Genomic DNA, 22,767 nt, shown 5'->3' on the forward strand with positions numbered 1-22,767 from the left:
TTTTATCGTTTTTACCATAAAGTTATAAGGGTTTCCCGCGGAGGAGGAAGCAGTGGTGGGGAGCTCCAGTTAGATCCCCAGAGTTGCCTCAGATAGCAATTAAGTGCCTCCTTCTAGGGCTATATCCCAAAGAGATCAAACAAATGGGAAAAGGACCCACATGTACAAAAATATTCATAGCAGGTCTTTTTGTGGTGGCACAGAATTGGAAATTGAGAGGATGCCCATCCACTGGGGCATGGCTGAGCAAGTTGTGGTATGTGAATGTAATGGAATACTATTGTGCTATAAGAAATGATGAACAGGCTGACTTCACAATTAAGTGCCTCATTGCTCATATGCAACATCCTAGGAGTCACTCTTCTGTGTTTTCATGTGATGAAGTACTAGTTTGGACACAAGGGCTAGGTCTGCCTACATTTGGTAAATAGGAGTAGTACCCAACTTAATGAATTGGCATTGTGTAAAGACTGTCAGTATATAAATGTAAACATTTGGCATAGAATTATTTTTTCATCTGTGCTCCTTAGGAAGCAAGGTAATGTTTTGGGGGTCAACTCCTACAATGTGTCATTCCCTAGAAACCCTTAAAGAAGAGGTGGCCTTCAAAGCACAACCTCCTGTTGTTTGGGTAAAGAATCGTGGCCAAAGACGTGACTTTGAACAGATAGAGAGTCCTAGGTGTGCTGGACTGTGGTTGTGGGCTGGGAGTTGCCTTTGAATGTTCTCGTTTTTTAGGAAGAGAGAAGGCTAGGTCCCCAGCTCAGGGCTTTTTTTTTTCCTGCCCTAGACTGAATTGCAGGCTTAGGCTTTGTCTATGTTGATTGTGTTAGTCAATTTTGGAATCATTTTCTTTTGGCATTTGATCATTAGTATTGGTCTTTCTGATTTGTAATCATCATTGATATCTCTTTTCCACATGCTCCCCCTCTCCTGGCTCCATGTCCTATGTGAGTGTCTCGGGATATTCTCAGCCCTTTTGACTAACTAGTGCCTTGTTCTGCTACCTCTGATTTGAATTTACACGTTTGTGTGAGCTCCACCTTGGGAATAAGTCAAAATTGGTCCTACAAGTATTCTTGGGAAGAGAACTCTGAGTCACCTGTCAGATTCCCATTCCCATAGAAACCTGCCGGGGAGGTAAGGCCCTGCTGTGACTGAGCGTGAGCTTCTCTTCCTGAAGGGGCATCAGGTTTTCAGCTCTGACTCAGCGGTTTTTTCTTCTTGCTCTCAGTGCTTATCCTGTTCCATAAAGTGAGATCATTGCCAGGAACAGCCGTATCACATTCTCACCACCGTGCTACAAGGGACTGTCATCAGCTCTGGGCAGCTCATTTAAAACTCACTAACATTCCAGAGGCTGGAGGAGTTAGCATGTTCTCTTGTGGCCACTTGGCCCTTTGGCCTCTTCTCGTAGCAAAGCTTTCAGGTCAAGGCTGGCCATCCTGACCGAGAGCACAAGCTTCGGTCCACTCAGCAGTGTCAGAGATGAAGGGCTGCGAGCATTTTTTTTCCCCTCAGCCAGAATGTTAGTGTCCTGGCATATGTTTACATTACCAAACGTATTCATTTGTATGTGAAATTTAATTGCTGTATTATTGCTTTGTTTGCTTGTGAATTTTTGCTTTATTTGCAGTCTCTTCTTACGTCTAATCATGTGTCCCCCACATCTGTGTCAAGGGTTCTGTGGAGTTCTAGGCTTTTGGTTTGCCACCTTGGGTTAGAGTATCTAAAAGTGGATCTTCTGTTTGTGTGGAAAAGAGCGCCATCTTTTGGCTAGTTGTGGAGGGATGACTAATAATGTGACTTTTAAATAGGCTCATGTTTCTTCACTATGACCTTGGCAAGTTGCTTCCCCTCTCTGGGCCTGTTTTGTTCTCTGTAAATTGATGAGCTGGGTGATCTCTAAGGTTCTTTCTAGGTCTGACAATTTGTTATTTCAGACAGAGAGGATAGCCATAGTCCACTGAGGCTACAACTGTATCCTGAAATGACATCCTTATTTTCTGACTGAACTTTGGCTATCTCCTTGACTGAACTTTGACTCAGTTATAGCTAAATCCTATTTTCACAGAAAAGGTCTGGACCAAAATAAGGGGATTGAAGCAGAGCATTCATGAATATAAGGTCGTTCTATAAAAACATATTTCCCAGGAAATTAAAGTTGACCTTAAAAATGTTTCAGAGATAGACAATAAATAAATAAAACATCTTTCTACTAAGTATAAATAAAAGCTCAGTGTATATAAAACTCACAGTTATTAAACTTTGCCTGTCAGTCATTTAGTAAAATTGGTATTGCTTCAAAACAGAAATGGAATGAGGTAGGAAACCTGAGAAACCTGGCTCTGTAATTCATTGCTTGGCCTTTGGCAAGTCTTGTGGGCCTTCCTGTAACTGTATAGAAAGTGAAAGGCTTGGACTGGATGACTTAAGGTCCGTTTCAGCTCTAACCTTCTGTAATACTGTTTACTGCTGAAAGCCCCAAGACAGTTCTTCGACTTATGAAGCACCTCTTTTGTACAGAACCCTGGGGAAGACACAGTTCCTGTCCTCAGGACGCTCAGTCTGAATGTTCAGTTGCACAATGAGGGAACTATATGTAAATGGGAAGAGGATCTGACTTCATAGTACTCATATTGGTAAAGACACTTCTGTCATTTCACAGAAGGAGCTGAGCTTTTCTCATGTGAATCTGCTGAGTTTTTAGTCTCTCCCTAGGGGCTATGTTGCCTGAATCAGCAGCATCAGAAGCCCGTTTCAGGGCTTTTTAAGAAGAACTACTGAGGAAATGTGTTTGGCTGTAGTGATGTGGTCTCAAGAAAAGCCGTCTGAGTCCCACAGATCTTGGGAAAAGGGGTGGACTTCTGCATACTGTGGCTTTAGTTCTTAGCTAACTCTTGTTGGGGACACCTTTTCTCTAGGTAAAGTCATGAAGCTGAGTCCCAAAGCAGAAGAAGTGGCTACATTCTTTGCAAAAATGCTTGACCATGAATACACTACTAAGGATATCTTTAGGAAAAATTTCTTCAAGGATTGGAGAAAGGTATGTCTCCCATAGATTTTAGTAAAATGAAACTTTTAAAATCTTGAATATAGAATGATACTAGAGAGGTGAGAAGAAACAGAGAAAAATGATTCTCCATTAGAGTTACAACTACTGAAAGTCTTTCTAAGCTGTGCCATGTGGTCACAGCAAGTCATGAAAACCTAAAGTTTGGAAGAATTGATTTTTGTATCAGAGGGAGAACATGCCCATGCCAGTGAAATCACAGGTCTCTTGAAGTATACTGATAACTGATAAAACAGTTCCCTGAAATTAGAATGATATTTGATTAGACAAGCAGCAAGGTACAGTGGAAAGAGCCCTGTCTCTGGAGTGAGAGGATCTGAGTTCCAATCTCACCTCCTGTACTACCTGTGTAACCTTGGGGCAGGTTACTTCACCTCATTGAGCCTTAGTTTCCTCATCTGTAAAAGGAGGAGGTTGGATTAGATGGCCTTTGGAGGTTTCTTCCAGCTCTAGATAATGTTTGATTGAATTTAATAACTATTGAATGAGCTACTAATACACAAGGTAAGGTCCTGGCTTTGCCTTCCCAGAGTACCTTTCTATAGTTTATAACCTAACAGGAATAATTACATGTATACAAAAGTAATTCTAATGCAAGATAGAATGTCTTATCTTAGGATTATTTGAAAGCAATGGGTAGATAATGGTTACATTGACAAAAATAGGTAAGTTAGCAGAGGGAATGAGTGGGATTTGAAGGGAGAAGGAGGATGAGTTCATTTGAGGGCATGTTCAGTTTGAAGTGCTTCTGACAGGATATCCAGAGGGAGGTGTGGCATGAGCTTGGAAGTCGAGATAAAGATTTGGGAGTTTTTTATGTAAAGCTTGACAGTTGAACCTCTGAGAGCGGATGGCATTGCTGCGGAAGAGTGAAAAGTGAAGTGCTGATCTTCGGTTGATGACTGTATTTAAAGATGGGTAGTAGGAAAAAGAGATTCCAGGAGTTTATAGGAGAACTAAAATGGCATAGTGCCTCAGTAGCAAAGAGAGTACATACAGGTTTTTATATCATCTGAACAAAGTAAGGCTCTCCAACAACAGCTAAATGAGGTTTTGAGAGTTACTGGCAGGTAGTATAGGGAGAAAACTAAAATTCTCTTTATTAGGCTGTAGAGAAGGGATGGATATCTTGGAAGGATATGTATATCCATTCAGTTTCCTCTTTATTCTTCCTTATTTGGTTTTGCTACTTATGCAGCTCAACCTTCATTCATATCTGACTGGGACTTTCAGATGATGGTGGCCAGGTAGTTAGATGATAATGATAACAATTAAACTTCACTAATTCTGGAATCCCTTAGAAGCAGCCTCATTTAACTGGCATGTGAGCAGAGGACAGCTCTGCTCGGATTGATGCTTGGTGTGCTAATCTCATACCGTTCTTGTTCTCAGAAACCAGACCTATACCAGAAAACTTAATTATTGTGTGAATGTTATTAAACTGCATTTTTTAAACTCAACTTTTCATTAATTCAGACTGGCTACCTCCCACAGCACCTCAGTCTGAATTAGTGAAATTTTTCTAAGTAAGATGGAAGAAAATGAGAATATAATGTTTTTCTATCTTTCCTTGTTCCTTTTTAACTTACCCCACATTTTCTTCCCACCAGGAAATGACAAATGAAGAGAAAAATAATATCACCAGTCTTAGCAAGTGTGACTTCAACCAGATGAGCCAGTATTTCAAAGCTCAAACAGAAGCGAGGAAACAAATGAGCAAGGAAGAGAAACTGGTACTGTGTCTATATTTTTAAAGCCTTTCCACGACAACACTAATAATCACAATCCTCATCTCCATAGTGCTTTATGATTCTGAAAAGGTCTTTGCATACACGTTCATTTGACCTTTATCACAATCCTCTGCAAATGTTGGTTGTTGTCAAGTTGGGTTATTTACTAAAGGCCGCGCAGTGAGGAAATGAGAAAGCTGGGTTTCATACCCAAGCTTGTAATTTTCTATCAATCTTCTTTATGTAATTTCAGGCTGCACTTAATTATGATGGTCGATCGGTCCATCTACCCTCCTTCTCATTCTTCATCGCCATTCAGTAGACTGGATTTATTTATCAGCAGGCCAGTATTCTTGCCCCACAGAAATCTAGTTTGAGTTTTGCTACCTTCGAACAAGAGTTCATGAACAAGTACAAGTTCATGAACAGTAGCCCGAAGATTTTGGTTTCATTTTGTTTTGTTTTTTCTTTTTGGTGAGGCAATCGGGGTTAGGTGATTTGCCCAGGGTCACACAGCTAGTAAGTGTCATATGCCTGAAACTGAATTTGAACTCAGGTCCTCCTGACTGCAAGGCCAGACCTCTATCCACTGCACCCCCTAGCTGCCCTTAGAATTGACTTATAATGACATTTAGCTCAGGGTAAGCATCTAAGCCAAGGCCATTCAATCTTACTTTGATTTTTAACTGATACATCTTTTTCTCAGTTTGTGTTGCTGATTTCTACCAAAGGCTGATGATGTTCCTGGAGTGTGCTGGTTAGAACAGTTTATAGGGTTTTCCAAAAGTCTTAGTGCAGTTGTAAGCTATTAAAACTTTTGGGACACCCTGTTTACCTGAGGACTTCATTTTGACCGAATCTTTCTATATCATAGGCATAAATAAATCCTGAACATCACATTCTTGGAGAATTATTTTTGACAAGGAAATTATCCTAATCTTCCTTGCCTTTGGAAAAGATAGCACTTATATTTTTCTTTTAAAATTGTTTTGATTTCGAGGGCAGCTAGGTGGCACAGTGGATAGAGCACTGGCCCTGAAGTCAGGAGGATCTGAGTTCAAATTTGGCCTCAGACCAAACACTTGGCACTTACTAGCTGTGTGACCTGGGCAAGTCACTTAACCCCAATTGCCTAAAAATTTTTAAAAAAATTCTTTGATTTCTGTCTTTTGTTTTTACACCATCTCCATTGACCAATATATCCTTGTCTCAAAGAGCTGTCCCTTAAAACAAAGAATTTTACAAGGGGGAGAAACAGTCTAGTGAAGACTTAGACCCACCTCAGCCAAGTCTGACATTATATGCAGCATTCTACACCCTCTACTTCTGCAAGAAAATGGGGGAGATGTAGTCTTTTTTTTTTTTATTAAGTTTTCTTTTTTGTTGTGAAGTTAACAAATAATAAACAAATATGAATATTTCCATAAACAAAAAAAAACACAGAAAAAAGGTTTATGTGTAAAATTGTGAATCTTTATTACATCATACAGTTAGGTTTCTTAAAGTAGATATTAAATCTAACTAATGTGGTATTATTACTAATACTGCCCTATTTGTCTCATAATGGACTTCCTTTTTTTTCCTCATCTGTGTATTTTCAAAATGTTTTGTTGATGTTCTTTTCTTTCTGGCATCACTATCACCATACTTCCTACCCCCCTTTCATTAAGACCTCCCCCGTGTGTCCCCCTAAAAAAATCACCTCCTTTATAACAAGTAAGTATAATCAAACAAAGCCAATCTATATCTTGGTTGTGTCTGAAAATGTATAACTCATTTTCTCCTTCTAGACCAATACCTCTCTGGGAAAGAGATGAGCAATAAGATTCATCATTAGTCTTCTGGAGTTGTGATTGACTGATCATTACATTGATTCAGAGTTCTTTCTTTCAAAGTTATTTTCCTTTACAGTATAGTAGTAATTATATGATTTGTTCTCCTGATTCTGCTTACTTAACTTTGTATCAGTTCCTATAAGTCTTCTCATATTTCTGTGTATGAATATTCATCGTTGAAACAATTCTGATAGTCCCTGTGGACAGCTTACTAGAGATTTCTTTACTTTTTTATTGTTTTAAAAATAGAAGTGTTTTATTCTTTTTTTTTTAAACCTGACTTCCTAATAGCTCCTTCCTCCCATCCTTAATTGGCTAATAGAATTTTCCCTTGTAACAAAGAAGTACAGTTAAACAAAATGGATTAATCCATCCACAGTTTCTGTCACAGAAGCCCAGACATCGCATGATATAAATATATTAATCTATACTTAGAAAGGGAAAGGACTTTTGGCAATGCAAGCACACAAGCTGGGCAATTTAATGAGACATAAGGTACTTGATCATTCCTGAGTTTGACAGTATGTAGTAAGACTTTACTAATTTACAAATACTAAGCAAGACTGATATGACAGTGGAAAGTTGGAAGTACATTTGGCTTCCTTCCTATAGTCAGGCCCTTAAGTAGAGCCGTAGGGCAGAGCAGAGCAACCCAAAATTTGTCCAAGGGTGGAAAATATAGAGGTCTGCTAACTACATTTGTACTGCCTTTCTGAGGGAGAGAGGTGTGGGAAATCAAGCCTGGTCCTGGGGCAGGGGCAGGAATATAAGAAGGAAGAGCTGATTGCCGTTTGGTGAGAGGAGGGACTTCTGATGGAACAGAACAGCAGGACTATATCCTGAGATTGATCAGGCAGGAGTAAAGAGGGAAGAGAGGACACGAATGAGAAGGCCTGAGCTCTGACCTAGCCTGAGGGGTAGAAAGGGAGGTCAAGTGCTTGTCTAAAAGCAGTAGTACATTAGGGAGCATCATATAGCACATCTCACTGTCCAGGGAGCAGGAGCAATCCAGAAAAGAGCAGTGGACCACAATTGGACCAAAGAGAGATGGGGTTTAAAGTGGGTAAAGGAAAACTGTTCCTCAGCCCCTCGTTAGAGGCCCACACCTTCCTGGGAACACCTTTGTCTTCCATTTCAGGGATTTTTTTCTTTCCCTCAAGAGATTTGCCCTCCCCCGTGGCTCATGCTTTCCTGAGGTACATGAACATTTATTTTTATATTTTGACAACTTTATTTCAAGGTGATTGGTTTCTTTTGTAATCCCATGTATTTTATTTTATGCATTTAAAAATATTATTCTGAGAAGGGATCCATAGGCTTTACTAGACCATCAAAGAAGTCCAGTCACAAAACATGTCAAGAACTTCTGACCTGAAAGACTAGTGGTCCTGTCTCTGTGAATGGCTGCTTGGCCTGAATCATGCTGTCAAGTGCCACTGCTTTGGAAAGGCAGTGTCTCTGCCTCTGAGGGAGGACACATTTTAGCAGTCTTGTTGAAAGAGCACTAAAGTGGCTGAAATCTGTTTTAGCCTCTAATAACACCAATTCTAGGTACCTCTTATCTTCTCTGCAGTTGGGCAGTCCATGAATCTGAAATTTAAACTCTATTTGCCTCCACTCTCAACTCACCTCCTTGATCTTGACCAAGTCACTTCCCTGATTGAGGACATCATTTTTTTCCTCTGTAAAATCCAGAAATTACACTAAGTGGTCGCTCTGACATGTTACGCATTTATCATTCCATCCCCATCCCCATCTCCCAATAATCAGACTTCTAGAATGCCAAGTGGAAAGAAACCATTGGTTTTAGCATCCAGTTATCAGCATTATTAAATAACATAGGAAGCTCCCCAATAGCCCTCTTCCTCTGAGGGGGCAGGTTAGGCTTCCCATGAATAAGCTTATGGTATCCCAGGGTCTCTGCCCCCTCCCTTGGAGTAGGTACACTCCATCCCCCAACTCAGATCCCCTTTTGTACAGCTTGCTCTGGGAATGCTTTGTGGTGCTCATCCCAGATGTAAAAATTCCTTAGTAGTGGCTCTGCCTCCAGTGTTACATGAACATCAGCATGTATCACTGACTGAAATATAAATGGATATCACTGAAGAAAAAAGAGTTTGATCAATGGAAAGGGAGACAGCTATGGTGTGGCAGAGTGCTAGATTTAGAGCCAGGAAGTCCTAGACGATGTTTAGCTATGTAACTGGGGCAGTTTTCTCATCTGAAAAATGAGATTCATAATATTTAGACATCTTATTTCACAAATTGCACTTTGTAAACCTCAGAGCATTATATACATTTTTATAATAGTACTCTATGTACGTATTAAAATAATATCAATAATATTAATTTTAAATTATCATCAAATTATTGTTAAAAAAATAAAATAATTAATTCTTGTGCTAGAAATTCAAAACAGTCCCATTAGAAGAATCTGTGTTTTCTTTAATCCTGGTTTGAGGGTGGCTGTGGGGGGGAGGATGTAATCTTTATTCTAGATTCCCTTATGCCTTTTGGTTAAGACTCTGGCTATTCATAGGAATAAATCATTTCAAACTTCAGTCATTAAAAATCACTTGTGTCATGTGATAATTCTGAATTCAGAATGATTGGGGTTCAAATTAATGTTTTAGTTGAATTAATTTTTTAATTGCTTTCAAAATCTATATGGGCTTTGGGCCTGTAGGCCAGTAGATAAAATATCCTAATACATGACTGAAATCTGAATTTGTTTTTACTATTTTGTTTCTTTCTTTTCTTAGAAAATCAAAGAGGAAAATGAAAGGCTATTGAAAGAGTATGGTTTCTGTGTGATGGACAATCACAGAGAGAGAATTGCCAACTTCAAGATTGAGCCTCCAGGTCTTTTCCGGGGCCGTGGCAACCATCCCAAGATGGGAATGTTGAAAAGGCGGATTATGCCTGAAGATATAATTATCAACTGTAGCAAGTGAGCACAGTCATCTTTGGCTTTCTTCTTAAGTGCCTAAAGTAGTTAAGGGGCTGGGGCAGGAGAGTAAATGGGAAGATTTGCTTTGTTGGGGTAGCATGTAACTCTTTGAAATTGCCCAACATAGCGAGAGTCTAATTGGAAATGTGTGAATTACATAACTAAATGTTTCAACTATTTGAGGGATTTTTTATTAGGAGTAGGGAAGAGGTAAACTTGGTAATTTGTGCAAATAAGACAAACTCACAAATATACCTATATATGTATACATATTTTTTCCCTTCACTTTTTAGGATGCAGTAGCCAGCTTCGTAGATTTGGAAAAGAAATTACTATTGATTACTTCTCTTCACTTAAATACTTTCTTGTCTTATTGCCCTCTGTAGAGATTCCAAGGTTCCTCCTCCTCCCCCTGGACATAAATGGAAAGAAGTTCGACACGATAACAAGGTTACCTGGCTGGTATCCTGGACTGAGAATATCCAAGGATCCATTAAGTACATTATGCTGAATCCCAGCTCACGAATCAAGGTAACAGAGCAACTGGAAATAATCGTCCCAGCCAATGTGTGTGTTTGTGTGTTGGGAGGGAGGCCTGAGTACATGGGAATCTGCCCTTTGTTTTTGAAAAAAAGAATCTCACACAAAAAAACCATAATAGCCCAAAAAAATCTCACAGGTGTACTTTAGCACAATCTAAACGATGGACTCTATTGCAGTGAACACCCCTGGGCATGTAGATGTTTGACTGTAGTATAATCTTTTAAGAAACTCATATAAGGGGCAGCTAGGTGGCACAGTGGATAGAGCACAGGCCCTGGACTCAGGAGGACCTAGTCAAATCCGGCCTCAGACATTTGATACATATTAGCTGTGTGACCCTGGGCAAGTCACTTAACCCCAATTGCCTCACCAAAAAAAAGCAAAACACACACACACACAGAGAAACCCATAGTTAGAAATCAGATACTCCATTTATCTGACTTTAAGGAAGGGAAATGTCAAATGAAAAGAAGGTACTTAGAGAGTTTCAGAATTAGAAGGAGTATTAGAGATCATTTAGTTCAAATAAATGAGGACACTAAGGTCCAGTTAGTGAGTATTACGCACCTCCTATGTGCTAAGCACTATGCTAGACACTGGGAGTACAAATAGAAAGAATAAGACAATCTTTGCTCTCAAACAGCTTACATCTGAATAGGGAGTCTATCAGCATGTATAATATACATGTTAAGGGAGTAATTAAATACAGATAGTTAGAAATGGAAGAGGTTCTCAGTTGAAGGAGGTCAGGAAAGTCTTCATGTAGAAGATAGAGCTTTATCTACATTTTGGAGGGAGAGAGGGGTTCTCTGAGGTAAGAGGGACTACATTCTAGGCAGAGGGAAGGATGAGAACGGAGATTGGAGATGGAGTGTTATGTGTGAGGGACAAAGAGAAATTCACTTTGGTTGATCACAGAGTACAGGAAGGAGAGTAATGTCCAATGAGAACTGACAAGATAGATTGGCATAGATTTATGAAGAGTTTTGTAATCTTAATAGAGGAGTTTATGTTTTATCCTAGAGGCAATAGGGAACCACTGGAATTGATTGAGTTAGGGAGAAATATGGTCAGATCTGTGTTCAAGGAAATTCATTTTGGCTGCTGTATGGAGAATAGAGGTGTCTAGCCAAGAGGTTGTGGTGGCTTTGTTAGTAGAGGAAGTGAGTCAGATGTAGGATGTATATGACGGAGGTAGAAAAGGCAAGATTTGGCAACTGATTGGATAAATGGAGAAAGAAGAGCTAAGGATGATGTAAAGGTTACAAATCTGAGAGACTCGAGGAATAATGGTACTGTTACCAGAAATAGAGAAGTTTAGAAGAGGGGTGGATTTTAGGGGAAAGGTTAATGAGATTCGTTTTTAAAATGTTGAATTTGAGCAACCTGTGGAACATCCAGTTTTTGTCCAATTGGCAATTGGTGGTATAAAACTGAAGCTCAGGACAGAGACTGGGACTGGACATGTATAGATCTGTTAGATAACTGCACAGAGATAATAATTAAGCACATGAAAGCTAACAAGATCCCAAGAGAGAGTAGAGAGGGAAAAGAAAATAGGGCCCAAGACAGAACAAATGAAGTGATTTGTTCAATTTCATTTAGGAGGTAAGGTGCTAAATGAAGACTAGAAAGAAGTATGTTGATTTCCAATCCTATTCTTTTCCCACTGAACCACATTGCCTGTATACTTTGTACTGAAAGAAAAGAGAATATAAATTGCAGCTCACATTCAGGAAGCTGTCGTGCATGTACCTTCTCTCATGGTCTTTGAGAGTCTGAATGGGTTGAGTTGAAAACAAAAAGGGCATTGTAGAAGGATAACTGATGTTTGTCATCCAGACAAGCCACAGGATCTTTGAAGAGCATGGTTCTCCTTTCCTTCTCAGACCTTCTATTTATGGTTTTTCTAGGTTTCGTCTCACAACTAGAAATTTGGCAAAATAACAAAAGATGGAAATAGTCAATGTTGGACAGGCTGGAGGAAGATAGGAACATTAATATACTTTTAGTAGAGCTGTAAATTGGCCCAACTCTTCTGGAAGGCAATTGAAAATTAATGCTTTTTAAAAGTGCTTTTAATTAAAATTAAATTAATTTGAAATTAATACTTTTTAAAATATTTTAAAATATTCCATACTTTTTGATATCCCACAGCTAGTCATGCTAACCCAACAAGAAAAGTCCCTCATGGGCCAGTATATTCATAGCAGCACTTTTTGAGGTATTAATGTGCTAGAAACAAAGTTGACATCCATCAGTTAAGAATTGGCTAAGGGGCAGCTAGGTGACTCAGTGGATAGAGCACCGGCCCTGGATTCAAGAGGACCTGAGTTCAAATCCGGCCTCAGACACATAACATAGGTGCGTGACCCTGGGCAAGTTACTTAATCCCATTGCCTAGCCAAAAAAAAAAAAAACAAAAGAAAAACAAGAATTTGCTAAACAAGTTCCCTTCATTGTAGGGCATGATAAACATGAATGATTCATAGAGGGATTAATGGAACACTTTTATGCACTGATATAGAAAGAAGTAAGCAGAACTAAAAAAACAATATATATAATGACTATAATGTAAATGTAACAAAAGAAGAAAGAATACCCCTAACTTGGATCAAGACAAACAATGAATGACAACCCTTCCAGGTACTTCTGTTGGATTCCTATGCAGGGGAGACTGGATCAGGAATAGTAAACTGAATAGTGACTTCAGAATTAGGGTTTGAGTCGGTGGAGGCCTGTTGTTGAGGAGCATACTGAATGAAATGCCCTCTAAACCAGGAGTTCTAACCTAGAGTCCTTGAACGTTGTTGTTTTTTGTTTTTTAAATAAATTTGTTTTGATTTTTTGTTTGTTTTTACGTTGTCTAAATTTCCCCCATATCCCTTCCCCAACCTTTCCCAGATAGCCAGCCTGTTTAACAAAGAATATTTTTATTTCTCTTTATTGTTTTATGGAAAGACATTGATAAAACTTAATTTAAAAATATATAATCATATCCTCCATTTTTTTAATGAATGAAAAAGCATTTATTTGGGAAGTACTGTGCTAAATAAGACAATATTTTTAAAAGAAAAAAAGAAGAGGGAAAACAGCTGGCAAAACCAATCAAAACATTGAAAAAAAATCTGAAAATATATGTAGTGTTGCACACCCATAGACCTCCCTTTACAGAGCAATTGGGTGTGGGGTGTCTTTCCATATCTTCTTTGGAGTCATGCTTGTTCTTTGTGGTTTTGCAATGTTCGCTTTCAGTTGTTTTGTGGTTATTGTGTCTGTTTATATTGTTATAGTCTTTGTGTATTTTCTTGGTTCTGTTCACTTCATTTCATCAGTTCATCAGTCTTTCCATCCTTCTCTGTATTCATCATGTTGATAATTTCTCATTAGCTTTTAAAAAATATTTTTATTACTGTATTTCAAGACAGTTGGTTTTCCTTCGTATTTCAAGGTAATAGACTTCACCAACTACCAGAGGAGTCCATCATGCAAACAGGATTCAGAATCCCTGCTGTAAACTAAAGCCATTCTCTACACTCCTTCCTACACCTAACTTTTATCATTCATTTGACATTTAGCTGGTACAACTGTCTTACTTTTATTTATTTATTTTTTTTGGTACGACTGTTTTATTAAAGTGCCCTAGCTCCCTGACTAGACTGAGTTCCTTGAGAGCAGGAAGAATGTGTTTGTTTCCTTGTCTCCAAGTCCTCAACCCAGGCCTTCACATAGTAAGCGCTCGGTCATGTGTAAGGAGGAAGAACTGAGAAGTCACCTTTCCATCAACAGTTGTACTAATTAAATTTTTTATTTAGGGCTGAGTGCCTGATTTAAGACTTGGAAAGCTGGGATGGGGTCCAGAGAAGAGTCAGGAAGATGATTTTAGGATTGGAAAATGAGAAGGAAAACTTATTTCCTTCCTAATATAAATTGAACACTTAGAATAATCAAGGTTGGTCTCAAAGAAGAGAGGAGAAAATGTTCTCCTTTCCCTTCTTTATAGAGGTGAGGGAATCACTGGATATAGAACATTGAACATACTGTCAGCTTTGGCAAATGTGTTGGCTAATTTTGCCAAGCTCCTGTTTGAAAAACTCTCTTTTTATCTTTTGTTACAAAGGATGGCTCTCTGGGAAGGGGTCAAGGAAGGCAGATATATATGGTGGAATATTACTGTACCATAAAAAAAAATAACAAATATAAAGAGTTCAGAAAAAAATGAGTAGACAGACTTAATGAACTGATGCAAAATGAAGTAAACTAAACCAGGAAGGCAATATACACAGGGACTACCACAGCATAAAGAGAAAGAACAAAAAGGTGAAACTAAACATTGGATAATTATAAAAAGCTTGGCCTAGAATACAAGAGAAGACAGTGTGCACCCTCTCTTTTTTTTGCAGAGGCATGGGGCTGTGAATATTGCCCATACTGTCAGACACAGTTGGAGGCTTGTTTAGTTTTTCTTTTCTTCTCTCTCTCTCTCTCTCTCTCTCTCTCTCTCTCTCTCTCTCTCTCTCTCCTTAGGCAATTGGGGTTAAGTGACTTGCCCAGGGTCACACAGCTAGTAAGTGTCAACTATTTGGTCTGAGGTCAGATTTGAACTGAGGTCCTCCTGACTCCAGGGCCGGTGCTCTATCCACTGTGCCACCTAGCTGCCCCTCTTCTCTCTTTTTTTCAAATAATATTTGTTACAAGGGAGAGTTTTCTGGGGAGGAAAATGGTGAGGAAAATATATTCAGAAATAAAGGTGACATAAAACAAAAAGCAACCAAAATAAGGTTTAAAAAGCAAATGAAGGCATGAATTCCTATTAATAACCTCAAAATTGTACTACAGAACACCTCTAAATAAGGAGGTCCTAAAATGATGAGCTCTAGTAAGTGTTCGTGGGAGTTGTTTTTGCACCTTAACCATCTCATGCTGTCATTGGTTCAAGCTTCTTTAAGCCTTCTTGATTATACTATATCAGAATTTCATGGAATCTGATTCCTGACATGAAGTTACTGCAGGGACTCTGGCCGTATGGCACATTTATATAATGCTATTGTCTGTAACAGGTGAATTGGGAATGTTGGGGTACTTGGTGCCTTTTGTGGTAACGGCAGTGTTCCACTTAGATGGGCACTTTTTCCAAAATATGAGGCAGTTTACAGAGTTAAAGTCAGAGACATGGTTGATGGAAGAGGGAGGGCTAGGTTTGACAATCCCTCTGTGACAGTCTGAGCTCTCCTCAGTCTGAATATGCCAGTTGCCTTTTGATTCAGTTGTATTCACTTACCGACTCAAAGAATCTTCTTGATTGGAGCCCAAATGTGGTGCAGCCCAAGACCCTTTACTTGGGTATTAATTCCTCAGGAGCTTGGCTTGAACTTTATTCAGAATTATTTTTTATTCCTCTGGCTCTTGGCAGTAAACTTCTGGGATTGGGTCTCTGCAGGGGGAGAAGGATTGGCAGAAGTATGAGACAGCCCGCAGATTGAAGAAGTGTGTAGACAAGATCCGGAACCAATACCGAGAAGACTGGAAGTCCAAGGAAATGAAAGTCCGACAGAGGGCTGTAGCATTATATTTCATTGACAAGGTAAGGGGTATACTGACATGGAGACTAGTGAATGAATTTTCCCCCTTTTCCTTTTTTTTTTTTAACATGCCCTAGGTAAAGGGCAACTGTCAGCCCCATGGCCAAGTCTTTCCAGCCAAGATTAGAAGATATAGCCCATATAAAATAATGAGGATAAATGGAGAATTAGGTAATTACTATCTCGAAGAAGCCAGTTCTTACTGTAGCATCTTCTGGTGAAAGGCAAAATCATTTTTGTAGTTATCTAATTACTCTGCTGCTTTGTATTCCCATACTGGGTATAGGCATACTCTGCCCCAATCAAAATTGTTTTTTAATAATGTCACAGTAATCAAGCCTCATGATACAGTTGTGAAACCCTGCTTAATACTGTCCATTTATAGCATTTTTCCTATGGAACATTTTCCTATGGAACTAATTGCCCCGATAACGTAATTTTGCATAATATCATGTTTAGACAGGGTTTACCTATAGCAAACCATTTCAAGACTGAGCATGGTTGTTTGCTCAGAACTCCAGTCTTCTCAAGTCTTAATATCCAGCACAAGGCAACATCTTATTTGCAGCTCTATTTTAAAAAGCCAGATTCATTCTGTCCCTTTTTTGAAATAACAAGTATTAGTGACAAAAAGCAGTAGCCAGGTTGTCTGAACTAGAAGTTATGAATCTCCAGCCTCCAGTTTTCTACCTCAAAGTAGAACAAGGGTTCTTAACCTGGAGTTACATTTCAGGGGATTCGTGAATTTGTTTTTGGTTTTTTTTTTTTAACATATTGGTAACTGTCTCTCAGTACAGTTTTTTCCTTTGTAATCTGTATTTTGTGCCTTTAAAAACACAATTCTGAAAAGAGGTCTATAGGCCTCCACAGACTGCTGAGGGTCGTGTCCATGACACAAAAAAGTTAAGTCCCCTGAGGCAGTAGTGATACCCTGCTGGGAATATTGGAGTATTCTCAACTGAGAAATGGATGTACATGGCCTCAAGGCCTCAGGCTCCCCATCCCTGGACTCAGTAGTGGCATATGAGAATTCCTAATACTACCCAAAGAGGAGTAAAGGACTTCCTTTTTAATCTCATGAAATCTTAATCTAGCCTCCGTTTTAACTCATATTTTTCATCTATTTTCTTCTCTTTCTGCCATCTCTTCTTCCCCTTCTTCTGTCTCCCCTAACTCCCACTGCCAAATCTGCAGCTTGCTCTGAGAGCTGGTAATGAGAAGGAAGAAGGAGAGACAGCTGATACCGTGGGCTGCTGTTCCCTCCGAGTAGAGCACATTAACTTACATCCAGAGATGGATGGCCAAGAATACGTGGTTGAGTTTGATTTCCTGGGGAAGGATTCCATCCGATACTACAACAAGGTTCCTGTTGAAAAGAGGGTAAGCAATCCTGGTTGGTGTTTATGGCTTCAGAAAGGGGTGGCTTGAAAGGCATAGAGTATCCCTTATTTTGTTACTTTAATTTAAGCCTTGTTTTATCCCTGTTTCCTCATTTGTGTCCCCAAGGATAAGGCAAGAAACTCTTAGCATCATTAATATGCAGCAGAATGTGCTTCAGAGGCTTTGGTATTGCAATAATTGTTCAAAGCTTTCAAACATGAAGCTTAAACCCTTATAGACCCCAGCCATTCTTATATATTTGCCCTTCAAGAAGTTTCCCAATTTCCCTCTCAAAGCCTGACCTATAGTCACTAGAGAAAGCCATTTAGGGCCCCCATTGTGTGATTGTACATCATGAAGAAGGTTTTCTGACGTGTCTCAGAGCTGAAGGTACCAAAGAGCTTCGTTTCAAACTGTTCCAGGTCCGGATGTAATGAATATTGAGCTTTTTTAGTATATGTTTTTATACTTGTTGTTTTCTTCTAGGTTTTTAAGAACCTTCAGCTATTTATGGAGAACAAGCAGCCTGAGGATGATCTTTTTGACAGACTAAATGTAAGTATACTTGAGAGTTAAGTTGTGTTTTGAGGACTCAGGTCAGCCCCTTTAGGGCTACAGAATCAACCCACTTAACCCCTCCCCACAGCTGGAGGACCCTTTCCTTGTGTGAGCCAGCTAGGAGGGCTCAGAGACTGCCTAAGTGAGCAGCTTGCCTCTACACCACAGGCAGCATTGTGTGGTTCACCCTCTTTCTTCAGAGTTTCCCTGACTCTGTTGTCAGTGCAGTCTTTTGCTGCTGGTCTTAATCCTTTTGTAGACCTGTTCTTGAAATTCTAGGCCTGCCTTTAGTTTGTCTAAACCTGAGATGCTCGAGTTTCTAGGGTTTTGTGGAGAAAAGAAGACACTGCTTTTTCAGCCTGGCTCTCTTGAAAGACACTGCTAGCCCCTAACTTTCCATCTACCCCTGCCAGTGTTTGGTCTCTTTGGGCCCCAAGTGGGAGTGAAGTTGTATTGATATGTGAAAAGATCTAGTGACTTGGAAGTAAGCAAGTGGTATTTCAGGGCCAGGGCTTCAACTGAAATTCTCAGTTCCTCTCCTAGACCAGTATCCTCAACAAACACCTTCAAGATCTCATGGAGGGCTTGACGGCCAAGGTCTTCCGTACATACAACGCCTCCATCACGCTACAGCAGCAGCTAAAGGAGCTCACTGCCCGTAAGTGTTCCCCTCCTGAGGTAGAATGAACACAGTGTGGGATATGAAGCACACTCAGCCCATCAAATCCCAGGCATGTGGGGGTACATATGTGCAGTGTGTGTGTGTGTGTGGATATGTGTGGATGTGTACGGATGTGTCTCCATTCTGCGAGAAGCTTAGAGGCCAATATCCCCAACATTGGCTTCCAGCATCATTCCCTAAAATGCTAACAAGTGCGTTCAAGCACAGCTCTGAAAAGGCTTTTGTTTTTTATGTATGTTATTTCAAAGCTCACTCTGGTGAAGACATTGTGATATGATGTCCTTTTGAAATTGGCAAGCAAGTAGGGTTGTCATGGTTACTAGATGGAGAAGGTGGCAGTGAACCTGTTCCCTGAGGTATATGCTATTTTCCCCTCATAGTTGGTTGTATTTTCCAAAAACTAGCTCCAGAGGGTATTTGCCAATACCCCAAAGCAATTGGTGGAGCCAAATTACTGCCAAGTTTTCATTACTCTCCATCATATGTAGAGTGGCTTTAGTGCTTTGCAGTATATAAGGGGGTTCAAAAAGTGTGTGCTGTGATGAGGTCCGGTGAGTTGTCACATGGGGAACAGAGGATAGTAGAGAGCATTGTTTCAGGACCAGAGTTTCAACAGCTTTTCAGGTATTGAGGAGGCTTATAGAGAGACATGATGCTATTGCCTTCAAAAAAGGTTCACTGGATGCAGCCTGGTTTTCTATTTCACATAACTTTCTTTTCAAAGCAAGACAGAGTTGTGGCTTGAATAAAAAAAAATCTGTTGTCCCCTCATTGTAACTGAGATTCTTCTCTTGTTTTTCCTGGCCTTTTTCTGGCTCACCTGCAGATTTTCCACCGATCCTTTAAGGAGTGGGGAAGAGTAATGTCGGTGTGGAATTGATGGGTTTTCATTTGGTTATAATGAAAGTGAAGGTATAGACAGTGAGGTATCCACTATCTAGAAGCCATCTTCTCAGGCCCTTCCCTCTCACCCTGGTTCACCCCCCAGTAAAAGGCCAACCCAGAATGAGCTGGCATGTGAAATTCCAGGTGCTATTTTGATTTCTTATTATCAGGCTTTGTGACCTTGACTCTGAGGTGGTTGCCTCTCAATCTTTGGAATTAAATAAAAGTCAGTAAAACGAGTGGGATAGAGACAGGCTGGGATTTCAAAATCAAGTTCTCCCACTTACAACAGTGCTTGTTCTTTTATAGCGGATGAAAATATCCCAGCAAAGATCCTTTCTTATAACCGTGCCAATAGAGCTGTTGCAATTCTGTGTAACCATCAGAGGGCACCACCAAAGACTTTTGAGAAGTCCATGATGAACCTGCAGACTAAGGTAAATGGCTTCAAACATCTTGTCATAAGTGGCAATGCCCCAGGGGGGCAGCTGGAGGATGCTTACAGTCCAGCTTAGTACATTTGCATTGCCGAGATCATTTCATTGCTGAAATGAAAACTGTTCTAGAAGAAAACGGCAAATGCTATTATCTGAAAATACTCAAAATGCAAAAATTCTTCTATGTACGACTAGGGGAACTCAGGATTCCTGCCATAGATTGAAAAGAAATTACATCTTGGACAACTATTCTCTGTTAGGCACTACAGATTTCCCCTTCTTTATGTAGCTGTTGTGAGAAGATAGCGTCAGTAGCCTGTTGGGGAAGTGGTGTGTTATATTCTTTAGAACTTTTGGAGATGAATGGGCCCAGAGGAAGAAGAAATGGCTTCCTCACTGCTGCCTCCTATACTCTTGGGCAGGAGCTCTCCACCTTCTATTTGGGGCTAGCTTTTCCTGGACTGCTTGGGCAGGTTGGCCTTTCTTTGGAAGAGACTTCAGCTTTCTAGTTTGGCCTCTACGGTCAGTTCTTTGTTCACACCAGGAGCAAGGCAAGATTACTGTTACTAACAAAATTAACGTTAAGCTGGGACACAGGCTTTGTAAAGCCCACTTGGAGTATGCAGCCATGTTGCACACTCTTGGTTTAATTACTTACAGAATCCCAGAATATGAGAGTTGGAAGGGACCTCTTGGCCACCTAGTCCAACCTTTCCCCAAAAGAAGCCTCACTATGAGACAGCTGACTCATGGCCATCTTCCAAGACCTCCAAGCAGCCCTCTTAACTTTCTGACAGCTTAAAATATTAGGAAGTTACTCAGAATCATCAGTTTAGAATAGTGGGAGAAATAACAATTAGGTATATCAGGATATGCTTCACAGAGGAGGGGAGACTTGAGCTAAGTCTTGAAAAAACAAGGATTTTAAGGGGCAAAAATTTGAAAAAGAATACATTGCAGACATTAGGGACAGATTGTACAAAAGTGGTGCCGGTGAAAGCTGGAACATCACATTCAGGGAATAGAAAGTGGGCTAGTTTGACTAGAATGCCCCGTGTATAGAGGGGAGTAATAGAAAATTAAAAAGTCTGGAAAAGCAAGTTGGAGCTGGAGCACAGATGTTTTTAAATGCAGCCTAGAGAGATTGTGCTTTGTCATAAAGTTAGTTGGAAACCAGTGAAGATTCTTGAGCTAGAGAGTGACCTGGTCAGACTTGGTCAAGAGTTAAAAGTGACAGCCTTTGTGAAGCTGGGAAGGATGGTGGTGCCTTCAGCACAAACCTCTCTGGGCCTCCATTTCCTCCTCTAAATAGGAGGGGTGGGGCTGAGTGGTCTCTGAAGCCTGGGATTCCCTGGGCTGCACTGCAGGTGTGGCTTTTTTCCGGCAGTAATGTTCAGTGAGCAATGTTCCTAGTCCCCTGCTTCCTGCTCTTTCCCTCCCCCGATTTTGCCTTCTCTTAAAGTGGGTGACAATTCCTGTGGTTTGCTGCATTTAGAGCCCCAAAATGATCTCAGCCAGTGGGATGAGGGTTTCTTTTGTGTGCAGCCTTCAGTTATCCTAGCTTGGCCTCGGCCAACATATATGTTAGGGCAAAAGCCATTGGTAGTCCAATGTACTTGATGATTCCATTTAAAATGCCCTTCACAATACCGGGCTCTGTTTTCACCCTTGAGTATTCTGTGTGTGTCTGGAGGGAGACAATGAGAGGCTTCAGCAAGCTGCCTCCCCAGGCTCCTGAGTGATGCCTTGCTCTGTTCTCTGGAGGTTACAGCTGGTGAAGAAATCAGCAGGCTCTCTAAGGGAATGTGCATTTTTCATTCCAAGGCGAAGGTGATCTGTGTTTGATACCATTTTTGTGCCGCTCGCCCAATGCTTGGCTTTAACTTGCCTGCCAGTTTCCTTCGAGAGCCCTTTTGAACCTTGAATCACTTAAATAACCTGGCATGTCCATCAGATTATTCTGGGATCATCTTGCATTTGCCCTAGTCCTGGAAAAAGGGTACACCAGTCCTTTGAGAACATCAGTGCTGAGAGTTCCAGGAGAGACTTGGAAGTAGTAGCACGTCAATGATGTAGAGATCTGGTCAGAGTTACTGGGCTGTGGGTTAATTATAGCCAGGAAAGCTGAGGCCAAGGTTTTGTCCTTGACTACTCTCTTTTTCCTGTCCCCTCCCTGACCCTTTTCTACCTCTACCCTCTGCCCCCCAGCCCCCTTTCTGTCCATCCAGTGCTTTCCCTCTCTTTCCCTTGTCCCAGGGTAGGAACAAAGCATTAATCACACCTTGGCCGTACTCGTTGGGTCCCTTCGTAAAGCATCTCAGCCCAGACAGAGGGGAGCAGGATATTGACCAGCCGTGGAAATGGAGCAGCAGGAGCTTGGAATTGTCTGACCCTGGGGGGAGAGGCAGGGTGGCCCTTCTCACTCCATCCCTACACCAGTACTGCTCCCTTCATCAGGCAGTTGTCCAGAGGGTCACAAACCGAACAAAATTCTGGGTGTTTTCTGCACAAGAACTGCCCATTTTTCTAGTCGTTACTCATTCCCCTCCTGCTGCTTGAAGAGTCTTTGCACTGCTGGGACTCTGGAGTCTCGTGTCTTGGTGCCTGGCGTGCTTTTGTGCTGGATGCTCCTCTGTGTGAGGAGCTGTTTGCCATCTTCCCAGGGCCCTGGACATTTCAGAGGAACAGGCTTGTCCTGGCTCTGTTTCTGAAGGCCCTGGGGCATTCTTTAGGGTTTGTCCTTTGGCCTGCTAGGGGCCTGTGACAATCATTGTCTGAGCAACTCATGTTCCTTGTTGCTGAAAGGTTTTGTGTTTCTCGTTCTCAAGGTGAAAAACTCTCGTCCAGATTAATAATGAAGGAAAAAAGTAATAGGGAACATTTACATCATGCTTACTGTATGCTAGGTATTGTGCAAAGCGCATCACAGTTATCTCATTTGATCCTCACAACAACCCCAGGAGTTAGATGCTGTTGTCATCCTCATTTTACAGATGAGGAAAATGAGGCAAATAGAGGTTGAGAGACTTACCCAAGGTCACACAAGTAGTAAGTGTCTGAGGTCAGATTTAAGCTCAGGTCTTCTAACTCCAAGAATTTTGTATGACAAGGA

At 40.6% G+C, this 22,767-nt stretch overlaps 1 protein-coding gene across 3 annotated transcripts in view; it reads left to right on the plus strand.

Annotated features, from left to right (window-relative positions):
- The window catches only part of TOP1 (DNA topoisomerase I), a 115,669-nt gene that overhangs the window by 87,404 nt on the left and 5,498 nt on the right, over positions 1-22,767 (plus strand). For all 3 annotated transcript variants that reach the window (XM_020998614.2, XM_020998613.2, XM_078150229.1), the window contains 9 exons: positions 2,925-3,046; positions 4,684-4,806; positions 9,401-9,588; positions 9,975-10,119; positions 15,572-15,715; positions 16,908-17,093; positions 17,580-17,648; positions 18,195-18,309; positions 19,528-19,655. In XM_020998614.2, the coding sequence (XP_020854273.1) occupies positions 2,925-3,046; positions 4,684-4,806; positions 9,401-9,588; positions 9,975-10,119; positions 15,572-15,715; positions 16,908-17,093; positions 17,580-17,648; positions 18,195-18,309; positions 19,528-19,655 (1,220 nt within the window). The remainder of the gene's footprint in view (positions 1-2,924; positions 3,047-4,683; positions 4,807-9,400; positions 9,589-9,974; positions 10,120-15,571; positions 15,716-16,907; positions 17,094-17,579; positions 17,649-18,194; positions 18,310-19,527; positions 19,656-22,767) is intronic.

Source organism: Phascolarctos cinereus, unplaced genomic scaffold (genome assembly GCF_003287225.1).
Source record: "Phascolarctos cinereus isolate Bilbo 61053 unplaced genomic scaffold, phaCin_HiC Scaffold_2;HRSCAF=192, whole genome shotgun sequence".
NCBI lineage: Eukaryota > Metazoa > Chordata > Mammalia > Diprotodontia > Phascolarctidae > Phascolarctos > Phascolarctos cinereus.